General features: G+C 36.5%; 1 protein-coding gene across 1 annotated transcript in view; it reads left to right on the top strand.

Moving 5' to 3' along the window:
* Positions 1–676: 676 nt before the first annotated feature.
* Positions 677–13,122, top strand: part of LOC139156422 (cyclic nucleotide-binding domain-containing protein 2-like) — a 29,805-nt gene continuing 17,359 nt past the window's right edge. Inside the window, 11 exon segments of the mRNA XM_070731998.1 lie at positions 677–700; positions 702–743; positions 745–838; positions 841–1,064; positions 1,523–1,576; positions 2,954–3,117; positions 5,141–5,297; positions 6,000–6,151; positions 6,688–6,826; positions 9,130–9,256; positions 12,006–12,201. Coding sequence (XP_070588099.1) covers positions 677–700; positions 702–743; positions 745–838; positions 841–1,064; positions 1,523–1,576; positions 2,954–3,117; positions 5,141–5,297; positions 6,000–6,151; positions 6,688–6,826; positions 9,130–9,256; positions 12,006–12,201 — 1,373 coding nt within the window.

Raw genomic sequence — 13,122 nt, 5'->3', positions numbered from 1 at the left:
GATGACTTCATAATCAGTGATGTTCTTTAATCCTGTTTCCTGTCCTTTCTCTAACATCTCCCTAAACAGTTCTGAGGAAGTACATTTACTTTTATTCAATAGCACATTTCTAGAATGTGAAAAATACTGAGACACCTGAGATTAGCTCTATATCTTGTCTTGGTACCTTGTATACCTGTATGCTTAGGGTAGAAGGAACATTTTCTAACACATATACAGATTTTGGTGATCTATTTGTAAGGTACAGGTAGTCCTAGACTTACAACAGTTCACTTAGTGACCTTTTGAAGTTATAACAGCATTGAAAAAATGTCTTATGACCATTTTTCACACATGACCACTGCAGCATCCCCAGGGCCATGTGATTTAGATTCAGATGTTTGACCACTGACTCACATTTATGGCAGTTGCAGCATCCCAGGGTCATGCAATCCCCGTTTGCAACTTTTTGACAAGCAAACAAGTCAACGGGGAAACCAGATTCACGTAAACAACCACGTTACTAATTGTAACAACTGCAGCGATTCACTTAATACATGTGGCAAGAAAAGTTGTAAAACGGAACTTCACAAATTTCTCAACTTAGCAACATAAATTTTGGGGGCTCAGTTGTGGTCGTAGATTGAGGAGTGTCTGTATTTTTTATTGTCTATATAATGCTGACGAGAGGGAGGAGATGGGTAAAATGATCATCAGCTTCTTTAGAAAATGGAGCCATTGTGCTCAAGGAGAAACCATCACCATCACACAGTAATCTGTTTTAGCTGCCCTTGTAAATTCCACTACCGGATATTTTATTTTCTTGTCTCCAAGGATCAAACATGTATTAAAGAAGACAGTGGGATAGCTTGCCTAAGGCATTCTGCTTCAGGATTTCTGGTGACACAGATGACAAATGTTTAACATGTGACAATTTTATTGCCTTCCCCCCTCCCAAGAATTTCCGCAGGCTCATTGTGAATATTATTCTGATGATAAAAGCATGCCGAGGATTCCGCAGCGCATTGAAAGGATTTGCAGGTTTTGACCTGGCAGAGAAAGATTGTCGTCAGCATATGGACGCTGTAAGAGGTTCCATAAAAATAACGGAAGATCTTTTATTTATTATTGATTTTATTTATTATTGATTTTTAGCATTAACTTCCATTGGTATTGAATAATATAGAATGGAGTGGAGTGGAGTGGAGTGGAATGGAGTGGAGTGGAATGGAGTGGAGTGGAGTGGAATAGCATAGCATAGCATAGAATAGAATAGAATAGAATAGAATAGAATTTTAGTGGCCAAGTGTGATTGGACACACAAGGAATTCATCTTGGTGCATATGCTCTCAGTGTACATAAAATAAAAGATACATTTGTCAAGAATCATGAGGTACAACACTTAATGATACAATCACAAACCATAAATATAAAATAGAATTATTTGTTAAAAACTAACATGAAAGCGTAGAATCCTTTTAAGCCTTTTTTAAAAATAGAATTCTATGTAAAATTAACTGTTATTGAATGTCTACTTTTTTAGGATGTCAAAAGCGCCAATATTATGTTTGATCGACATGAATTCAGCGTTTCAAAGGTATGGACAACAAGCCATATACTATTATTATTATTATTATTATTATTTATTTTGTATCTGCAGTGACAGACAATTGGAAGAAAAGGGTAGGAATATAGTAGTAGGGAAACTGAATATATCTCTCTTCATGATATAAAAACAGGAATAACAATTCAAAATATTTTGACCCAGTGGTTTAGTTGGGTTACAGTGGAACCTCTGGTCACAACCACGATTAGTTCCATAACTTTGGTCACAACCTGATTTAGTTGTGGTCAGAAGCATTTGTGACCAGAATGTACTGTATTCGGTTTGAGTTCAAGGTGAATTACACTGCCAACTTCCTGCATGCCGGTTTACTGTTATTTAGTCCTGCTTTACAGAATCAAAATAGCAAAAACTTGTGTGTGTCTGCTGCAGTGGATTCAGTATTTGAGCTTGACTAGAGATGAAGGTGAGATGCTTGAGGGAGGAAAGGTGTGCGAAAGAGTGAGTGGAACATACTGATTGAGCATGGAGACTGAGGTAGCCTTCCTCATGCCTTAGATTGATTGATATTATCTCTGCCATGACCCCTTAGTGACCATGTGGGCTGGGGAATGCTGGAATTACAATCCAATAGCTGCATAGCAAACGGCCAGGAGGGAAGGTTCACATAATTGCTGAACTGAAATCCAATTCACAGTCATCTGAGCCATTCCTGCATACTTTGTTAAAAATTAAAGACAAATGGTAAGCAATGTAGCTGAAGCATCTTATTTCCGAGAGCATCTGCAGGTGGGGGAGGGTGTCAAAATTGTCTCTGTGACTGTATGATCAGGGACCCACCCCCCTTTAAATATGTAATACAGATCCAAATCCACTTTAATGCCCTCTTTCTCCTGCAGATGCTCCATTTATTTCTTCCATAGCAGCTCCCTTCTCAGTTGCAAGAATGCTTCAACATTACAAAAGCTTTTCCCTGAAAGCAATAACTTCCTCTATCATTACTTTCATCACTTCAACTTATTTGCATTTAATTTAGGCTTGGTACACAGGCTTCTTACTGACTGTGAGATGGAAAGGACTTGAGTGGACTGGGAAACCTGTAGAAATTCTGTGGCCAAAGTTCATCCAGTGTCCACCATTGCAATAGAACTTCATTGCTATTTTGTGAAGGTGGAAATCACACAATTCTCCATGAAACTGAGAAGTAATTGCAAGGAGATCTGATAAAATATTGATCAATCTAGCAAGCAATAATAGAACTTTGAGTTACATCTTTTAAAAGGAGGCAAAGAAAAGAGAGAGAGCAAAAGGGGACTAATGATGCCTAGAGTCTTGAGAGAATGACATTGCCACCTTTTGCTGTTGCCCCTGTGAATATTTATTTTAAAATGTATTTGATATTGCCTTCAGGAACATTTCCCATTTAGAGCAATCCAAATAACTAAGAAGCCGCCAACATGGAGGACCGAATCAGAAATAAAGCACTTGCGCAATCGCTTACAGCTTTTAGAAAGTTTCCGCCAGTATAGCCCAACGCTGCAGTATCTATTGGCCAAAGTGATTCGCTTTGAACGGTAATTGGGAAGAGAAGGTGGGCTGGGGAAGATAATGGCTTTGGAGCAATACAAACCAGATCTGTAGCTTTAATATTTTCCAAGTATTCCAATTAAAGGTAATGTTCTGTTGAGGTTACCCAACATATTTTATTGCAGGAATTGGAATAGCCTACTGCAGGGGTAGGCAAAGTTGGCTCTTCTATGACTTGTGGACTCCAATTCCCAGAATTCCTGAGCCAATCATGCTACCTCAGGAATTCTGGGAGTTGAAGTCCACATAGAGACTATAGGACAGGGGACGGAAGGCACTCTAGTGCGCTTATGCATGCCCTTTACTGACCTCTTAGGAATCTGGAGAGGTCAACCATGGATAGTCTAAGGGTAATAATGTTGGGGGTTAGGGGATGGTACTACAGAGTCCGGTAATGAGTTCCACGCTTCGACAACCCGATTGTCAAATTGGTTTTCAAATCGACATGTCATAGAAGAGCCAACTTTGCCTACCCCTGGCCTAAGGTATCCCTCTACTTTGCATTCTTCTGCTGTCAATATCACAGAAGACCTTTATCAAAATTCTAGACCAGTGATGGGGAACCTTTCTGGCTCCGAGTTCCAGAAAGAGAGTGTGTGCGTGCTCATCTGCCCAGCAACCCAGAAGAGCAGCTGCCCAGGGGGCATGCGTGCACTGGAAAATGAACTTCTGGTTTCTGGTGCTAATCTTCTGTTTGTTGAGTCCTTTTGACAATGTATGTCATAGCACGTAGACTTATATATTGCTTCGCAGCACCTTACAGCCTCTCTAAGCAATTTACAGAATCCCGCCAATAATCTGGGTCCTCATTTTACTGACCTCAGAAGGATGGAAGGCTGAATCAGTCTTTTGCTCAATTGTGCTGGTGAAGTTTTTTTGTTCTTCGATAGCTCCTTCATGGGCTATTCAGGTGGGGGTTGTCGCTACCATCACTACCAGTGCGCTTTGTGCACAAATTTGGGTCTCTGGTGTGCGCACATGTGCACCCCAGTGAGATTTTGCTTCTGCACATGCACAGGAAGCAAAGTCTCATGAGGGGACACGCACATGAGATCTCGGCTGTGTTTTTTGCTTCCGCACATGCACAGAAGCAAAAAATTGCCGATTTGCCCATTGTGTTTCCAGTTTGCCTGTTCTGCTGTTTTTTGCACTCTGGAGGGTTCAGGGAAGCTGAATATTATTATTATTATTATTATTATTATTATTATTATTATTATTATTATTATTTATTAGATTTGTATACCGCCCCTCTCCATAGACTCGGGGTGGCTTACAGCAATGATAAAAACAATATATAATAACAAATCTAATAGTTAGAATCTAAAATAACAATAATACATTCAAAAAGTCTAAAAAACAAGAAATATATAAAAACATACATACAGTCATATCATACACAAAAAACTACATAGGCAGGGGGAGATGTTTCAGTTCCCCCACGCTTGACAGCAGAGGTGGGTTTTAAGGAGTTATACGAAATATATATATATTTATTTATATATATAACATATGTAAGATATTTTTGGTGATCATGAAAAGGAAGGGAGACTAGTTTTTCAACAGAATATATACACACATATATATTCATATATATACCTGTATATGAATAAGAAGGGGAAAATATATTGTTATGGCACTCCTGTAAAATGGTAAACTTTTTGTTGCACTGTTTTTGTTTTTCTATTCTTGTATGTGTATGTTTTAGTTTTGTACTGGTGTTTGTTTTTAAAGATAAAAATAATAAAAGCTATTTTTAAAAAAAGAAATCTTGAGGTAAAGAAGAAAAAGCTTTTAGCTTTGTGGCCTGAACTTCTTGAGATGGTACTGTTAATCCACCCAGAGTCCCTTCTTTTGTGAGGTGGGCAGCTACTATATATACATTTGAAAAATAAATAAATAAATCCACATTTGAACGGGCACCAGGTTGCGGACTGTGGCCAGCGCTTTAAGTCTTCTTGCTCAGGTTCAATTTTGGCAGCTTGTGATGTTACCTAATAATCTCTTTTCCAGATTTGGCCGCAGAAGAGTGATCATAAAAAAGGGGCATGAAGCAACTGCCTTTTATTTCATTTATTGTGGTATAGTTGCTATCACGGATGATGATGATGGTAGCAGTGCCTTTGTGGAAACAGCTCCAACTACGATTCAGAGGGGTGCTGCTTTTGGTGTGAGTGTGATCTGCAACTACAGTTCTCAACTTTTCAGTATTAGCCAAAAATAAAATAAAAATGGTTCTCTCCATAATAGAAACATATGCAAAACACACACACATTTTCCACAAAAGAAATATCGGTAAGTCTACAAACTTCAATAGAGTGTATGCCTCTAAGCATTCTCAGTATACAAGAAATATACTATTGCTTTTCCAATTGAAGGTGTTGCTCTTACTATGCATGGGAAGTTTCAGAATCCAGTAAGTAGCATTGTCAAGTGAGATAACATTCAGGGAGATTGATAATCAGAAAATCTTGTTGAATGAGTTAAAGAGATAGAACAATGTGAAGTGTCCAGGGGGCCATAAAATCTTTACCACAAAAATGGATTTTACATAAATTTCAAAATCAAGGTGGCTTACTGTGAAGCCAATTCCATCATCCCGGATCATCTGTACTTCCTAAAGTATTGTAGGATTCCAGATAGACTCAGACTTCAGGAAGGCTTCTGTTGATAGATTTCTTCTGCTGTCTAGGTAAAAGGAAAGGCAAATGGGAAGAACTTGAGTTTAGGAAATATGAAGGGGGAGTGGACCAGTTAGGAGAATGAGAAGAGAGAAATTAAATAAAAGGAAAAGGAACAGGTATATAATAGGAAAAGAGGAAGAATCAATCATGACAATATTCACTCTCATTTATCCCTTGCTTATTAACAGGAAATTGCCCTTTTACAAAAAACAAAAAGAATTGCCACTGTTGTCTGTATGGAAGAAACAGAATTGCTGGTGGTGGATAAGAAGGATTTTTTTGCCTATAAACTGGATAAGGAACTTCAACGGGAATTCAAAGTCCGCTATGATTATTTGAGGTATTCCTTATATCATTCTTGCCCATTGTTCCCATGGTTTTGGCTTTGGTTTAACTACCGTATTTTTCAGAGTATAAGATGCACTCGAGTATAAGACGCACCTTAGTTTGGGGGGAGGAAAACAAGGAAAAAAGGCCTCTGCCTCCCAGAAATTTGCCAAACAACAAAGAGCAAACAGTACAGATGATATATATGTATCACTTTGTGGTAAGCCCACACTTGCAATACTGCATTCAGTTTTGGTCACCACGATGCAAAAAGGATGTTGAGACTCTAGAAAGAGTGCAGAGAAGAGCAACAAGATGATTAGGGGACTGAAAGGTAAAGCATATGAAGAAGAGTTGCAAGAACTGGGTATGTCTACTTTAATGAAAAGAAGGACAAGGGGAGACATGATAGCAGTGTTCCAAAATCTTAGGGGTCCAATGTTCAAGTCTGTCAAGCCAGAACCATCTGAATACTTAGGTCAAACGTTTTCAATTTGTAATTAAATAAACAGTTGATGAGAATAGCCACATTTTTTGTTCTATTTCCAGGGCTATAGATCTTTTTCAAACACTGCCTGATTCTTCAATAGATAAAATAGCTAATTACTGCAAAGTTGAGAGATTCTATTCTGGACAGGTGGTTACCACTGACCTTGCAGAAACCCACAGTATGGTATTTGTTACCAAGGTGAGATTTACTTTAGTTTCATGTTTTATAGTGTGGTTTGCACTATTTTCTATCCATTAGTTACATTTTTAAAAAATGAAATTCAAAAACGGGAGGATTTGCACACTGCATCAAGTCAGGAGTTTCTAACTCAGGATCTATGAAACCATGATCTATGCAAAATTCAGATTGTTTCAGTGATATTGTATCTGGAACACCAAATCTAGTAGGGTTTTGCAGTCTCTTGAGAGGTATCCATTAAAAATATATCTATGCCAAACCAAGGGAATCCATTAGTACAGACTACCAGTGCTTCCTGGATCATAGGTATGTAACTATTATAGCCATCATGATGTCAAAATGATGACATGCATGTGATAATATCATCATATAAATGACAGAATTATGAATTTGCATCATTTGTATCAGGTTGGACATAAATAGATAAGTTGTGTTTTCATCTGTGTTTCTTAAAAAGATGATGTCTTTTAACTCCTAAGCCAGCATTCACCTGTATTTCTCTGTACACATCTATGATTCGGCTTCTTTCACACTTCCAAATTAGCTTGGAAGATCCCTTGATTTTTGTAAATAAGTTTTTTATTTAAAGAAAACAAAACATACATTTTTTACGGACAAAGTGTTGTCCGGATCCCCTCTCTTACATCATTTTAATACATAATCAATAATACATCTTGTTTCCAATTTCAGCTATGTTATTCCTTTTTTCCTATACATGCTTATTATCACATATCACTATATGCCCTTAATTTCTAGTCTGTTAACACCTTTTAAATTCCCCTTCTAGTTCTTTAACCATCCAAGTTTACATCTTAAATTAATTTTATAATCAAAACCAATCTTAATTTGAGTTCAAATTTCATCTATTGAAGTATTTTACCATCTATAACATAATTTTACAGGGCTAACATCATCAGCAGGACTTCGTTTGAAGTGCCTTGTCTCATTCTCTTCAGCTTAAATAGGTCTTGTGGGATGGAATGGTCAGTTAGTCATCAATTTAAAATCAACAATTAAAAAACCCTAGAAATACTTTAGCCTTATTCCTTCACAAGGACAGTAGGTCTCTTCTAAGATAATGTTTCTGTGATAAATATATTTGCAGAACTGTATATCTTTTATTCCAAAGCAATCATTTTAGTCACATGCAAACTATATGCCGACTTAATACATTCTCAGATGAGTAACTACTTCCAAGTCATATAAACTCTTTTTATATGAACTGCTGAACTACTTCCAAGTCTTTCTCCAGGATTGCCTCTCAGTAAGAAGTAATTACTGCTCTTAGAAGTTACCAAATACAAGCAAACCGAAACTATTTATTAGCCAACTAGGACCAAGTTATTAAAGCTATTTTTCAACTTCTGAGTGAACCTCAGTTGGGCAGGATTGGTGGTTAGAGTGCAGTACTGCAAGCTACTACCTGTTGATCACCGGTTGCCAGAAGTTTGGCAGATCGAATCTCAGTAGGCTCACGATTGAGTCAGCCTTCCAGCCTTCCAAGACCAGTAAAATGAGGACCCAGATTGTTGGGGGCAATATGCTTACTCTCTGTAAACTGCTTAGAAAGGATTGTAAAGCAGTATGAAGCGGTATATAAATCTAAATGTTATTGCTATTGCTACCTCAAAGATGTTACCACTGGAAGTGAAGGTTTAAAAAGTGCAGCTGTTTTTTGAGAGGTAGAAAGAGAGAGAAAAGTAAAATAGGTGCTTTAAGACTATAGAGAGTTGTTATAGTTATTTTAGATCTTATTTAAACAAAATTTATTAGAGATTGTTTAATTTTTTTAAAAAAAATGAACTCCCTGTCCATGGCAATTTATTGTTGAATTTAGATGCTCTTGGGAAGCCCCATGAATATATTTGGATAGGCAAATAACCTTGAAGAATAGGAGGAAAAGCAGCCAAGGAAACCCTCAGATAAGAGAAATTTTGGTTCTGAGGCAGAAATGTAATTTGAGAAATACAGATTTCAGAGTTGACCCTCCCTAGTTCTCTTTAGCATAAAGTCATTTTCAGACTTACAGGGTTCTGTTACTGTAACCCACTGGTCTAGCTCTGACTCTCAATGAAATACCAAACAGAGTCTTGGATCATATATGGACTCTGTATCACTTTGTTAATCACAGGTTTAGCTACTGATTTTTAAAACTCGGACTGATAATTTAGGTGAACCAATTCCTTGATATTATAAGCTGCCGACATTTTGAGACCATATTTGTTCATTCATTCACCTCACACAGACCTCCATTTAAAACTCCGCCCAAACAACTGCTTTTTGGTTTTGTTTTGTTTCATCAGGGCATTTGTGAAGTATTACGGCTTGTTAACCTCACCACTTGTCCATCTTATCAAAAATGGATCACTAAACAGCTGCATCTTCCCAAAACCAAAAAATCCACAAAAGAAAGGCAGCCTATGGATTTTGGTATGTTACATGTTAACTTTTAGAAAGGTGTAATTCTTGGAAACCCAATATACTGTACTATGGTAATGGTAATACAGTCCAAAGAATTAGTTCTTTGTGGGCAAACTATTTAAGGCAAAACGCTTTTTGAAGTTAGAGAGAAAATATCTAGTTTTTGAGTTATAACTAGCCTTTCAGTGACTGTTTAGAATTACACAGTGCTGAATAAGGGAAGCTTGCAAAGAGTCCTTAGAATTCAACTTTCCTGCAGTCATATGATTATGATCAAGGTTCTTTCTGTCCAGCTTATAATTAACAACATTTCAGCAAGCCATGGGCAAATGATGGCAATTTCTAAGATTTTGGAATTGTCATGGCTAAGTGATGTGACATTACACTTTAAGACTGCATTGCTTGGTTCCCAGTTTCAATTACCATTATAATTGAGGGTTACCTTAATACTTTTTTAGTTTGCTTTTATTGATGATGTGTTTTGAATACATGTATACACACCAACACAAATCATTTTTATTATGCAACTATATATTTGCCTGGGTTAAATTATTTTCCAAATGTAATTTGCAAGCGGGAATCTAAAAATATTAGACTCTAAAATTTTAAGTTTTGATTACGGTTAAAAATCAGATATTATGTCATACTATTCTACCAAGTCTTATTCTTCTTTACTAATCTTTGCATGAAATACTTTTTAGGAAAACATGTAGTCAGTGAAGGGCTACCAAAATTTTTACTTCCACACTGTGGGCGTGGCTTAATCAGGACGCCCTGCATTTTCTTTCAACATCTTTCAGTGCAAATTGGGTGCTCTGGGTAGAGCTCCATTTTTGCTATCCCACTGCATTCGCCCCAGTCCGGGCAGCAGCCTACCCCTGAATGTTGTCAAACAATTTAGTTTACATTTCTTTGGAACCTTCTTGTGCAATTCTAGAGAAACCTGTTGGTATACAATAGTTGTTGAGAAGGTACAACAAAAAAATAGTTGAGGATTGGAATAAGCAAAGTAGAGCCTTTATTTAAAATATCCTACATTACATATGGCATTGGAAAGAGAGAGGGAGGTTTGGAAAGATATAAAGAAGAATCACTTTTTGACTATTCCTGAATGGATTTCTCCCCTAGAGGCAATAATACACCCTAATTCTGTAAGGGACACGAGAATAATAAGATATAAGGAATTATTAGATGACCAATTGAAATTAAAGGCAAGAAATAAATTACAAGAAGAAGGGATTATAATTGATTGGTGGCAATATGCTCAGATTCAGTGTAAATTTCAAAGTGACAGTAAGACATACATCTTTAATAAAAGTAAAAATTTCTTAGGTAATTTACTAGTTACTAACCAGACTAAACTAATAGGGAAAGCTTATAAATATTTGATTGCTCATAAAAATATAGTTTTGACTTTAAAGGACAATATGATAAGTTGGTGCAAAAATATCGGTAAAGAAATAGATATAGATACATGGGAAAAAGTTTCCCTAAAAGAAAACCAAATTAAGATGTTTTACAGGTGGCACCTTCCACCAAATAGAATAGCAAAAATGTTTCCTAAGACCTCTCCACTATGTTGGAAATGTAAGAAGGAAATAGGATCTTATTATCATCAATGGTGGACATGTAATAAAATTAAGCTATATTGGAAAATGATAGAAAGAATGATAAAAGAAATAGTAAAACAGGAGATAGAAATAACCCCGGAATTTTATTTACTGGGTATAACTAATCAGAGATACAAGAAAGAAATTTTACATTTAGTTATTCATATTTTGACCGCGGCCAGGATAATATATGCGCAAAACTGGAAAGGGGAAAATATCCCCAAAGAAGAGGAAGTTATTAAGAAAATACTAGAGTGTGCTGAAATGGATATGATGACAAGATGGTTAAAAGACCAAGAAGAAACAGAATATTATGAGATATGGAACAAAGTGTATATATGGATAAACAAGAAGAAATATTAAAATAATGAATAAATAAATAAGAAAATTATATTAGCAGTGATAGGATTTAAGATTTACGTTAGAATTAGCATTGATATGATTTAAGAGTCATGTTAGAATTAGTTTATGTATGAAAATTTATTATATAAGGTAAAACAAATTTCTTCTTTTCATTTAAAGTAATAAGTTTGAATTTAAGTATTTTTTAAATGTATTTTTTTTCTGTATTGAAATTTTACTTCAAAAATAAGCGGGGAAGATACAACCCCACTTTTATGTTAAATGTATGTGTGTCAGTTTTGTCCATTTTATGAAAATTAATAAAATATATTGGAAAAAAAAGGAGAGAGGGAGGGAGGGATTGAGAGAGAGAGAGAGATAGGTAGATAGGTAAGTAGGTAGGTAATGGGATATGGGAGGAAAAAACAGAAAATATTTTTATCATTTTCAAAATTTAGTGAGGAATAGAGAGGCAAAAACAAGAAAAATGTCCATCCTTCGCAACGGAAAGCTATTCCTGCCTTTTCCCCCATGTTTCAGAATCAGCATTTGGTTTTAATAACTTTTTTACTCACAGGTTTGCTTCAATTGCATGGCAGCACTATCATCAAATCTTCATTCTTATGTATATGTATTTGCCTTCTCTATGTTCTGTCCCAGTTTTAATACAGTATTGCATGGATGAAAACACTGTAAGAACAAACAAGCAAAAAATGTGACTTTAAAAGTATACCAGGTATGAAAACGAAGGATAGACTTGGATTGAGTAATTTCTGCAATATCTCTCCCTCTCCTCCACTTTCCAGAGATTGCCTCTGTTGATAGATTCAAAAGCAGTATGTGGAACTCCTACTCTGGACACAGATTGAAGGAACTGAAAACCTATTACTTACAGAAGAATAATTTATCCCGTGATAACTATAAAAGCAATGAAAAGCAGGCCTCTAGCTCCCATAAGAGTTTTAAAAGTGTACTGATAAAAGAGCAGAAGTCTGAGAAAAAGTAAGTAGAGCATTGTTTGAGTCTCTGAAGGTTGGCATATTTGTTGGCATTTTCAGTTTTCATTCCTAGGAAGCCTGAGGCCTTGCTGAGAGCAAGCTACCTTGGAGTCCAAGCAGGGATGAAATCCAACAGGTGTCTGACAGGTTCTGGAGAACTGGTAGTAGAAAGTTTGAGTAGTTCGGAGAACCCACAAATGCCACCTCTGGTTGGTCCCAGAGTGGGATGGGAATGGAGATTTTGCAGTATCCTTCCCATTCCACACCCACCAAGCCACACCATGCCCACCATGTCATGCCCACAGAACTGGTAGTTTAAAAAAAATGGATTTCACCACTGAGTCCAAAGCATGATACAGGTAAATTGAAGACGTGGGTGTGTGCGCATGAGTGCAGAGGATAGATCAGGAAAAAAATGGAGATCAAAAATTGGGGGCTATAAGGCTGTGAAGTGGTTGTGTAGAAGATAAACGAATTCTAGAACTACTGTTGGAGGCCAGTTTTTCACTTTTTTATTTTTATTTATTTATTCATTTGTCCAATACACAATACATATGGAAGATAATAGATATGAAGTAATATATATAAAGATAATATGTAAAAATAGAGGAGAAGATATATGAAAGGAAGAAAATATATATGATATATTTGCCAAAGACCTCATGAATTTTCACCAAAGTAGGCACTTTTACCCCAAGGGTTGCTGGGTTAATTTACTGAGTAATTGAGAAGAAACAATAAACTTTTAAGTCCAGCTTCTTAAACAGAAGGTAAAAATCCAGAGGAAAGCCACAGCAACTCCCACACTGCAATCTTGACATCCTCTTTCCTGGATGAATCTGTGCTGTACTTGCATGCTACCTCTGCCAAATGTGGGTTTTCTTTAAGAGGAGCTAAGTAGCTTGAAGCCAGCCATCTTCTCCCA

Source organism: Erythrolamprus reginae, chromosome 1 (genome assembly GCF_031021105.1).
Source record: "Erythrolamprus reginae isolate rEryReg1 chromosome 1, rEryReg1.hap1, whole genome shotgun sequence".
Taxonomy (NCBI): Eukaryota; Metazoa; Chordata; class Lepidosauria; order Squamata; family Dipsadidae; genus Erythrolamprus; species Erythrolamprus reginae.
Note: the sequence above shows the minus strand (reverse complement) of the source record. Positions and strands in the feature narration are given on the sequence as shown.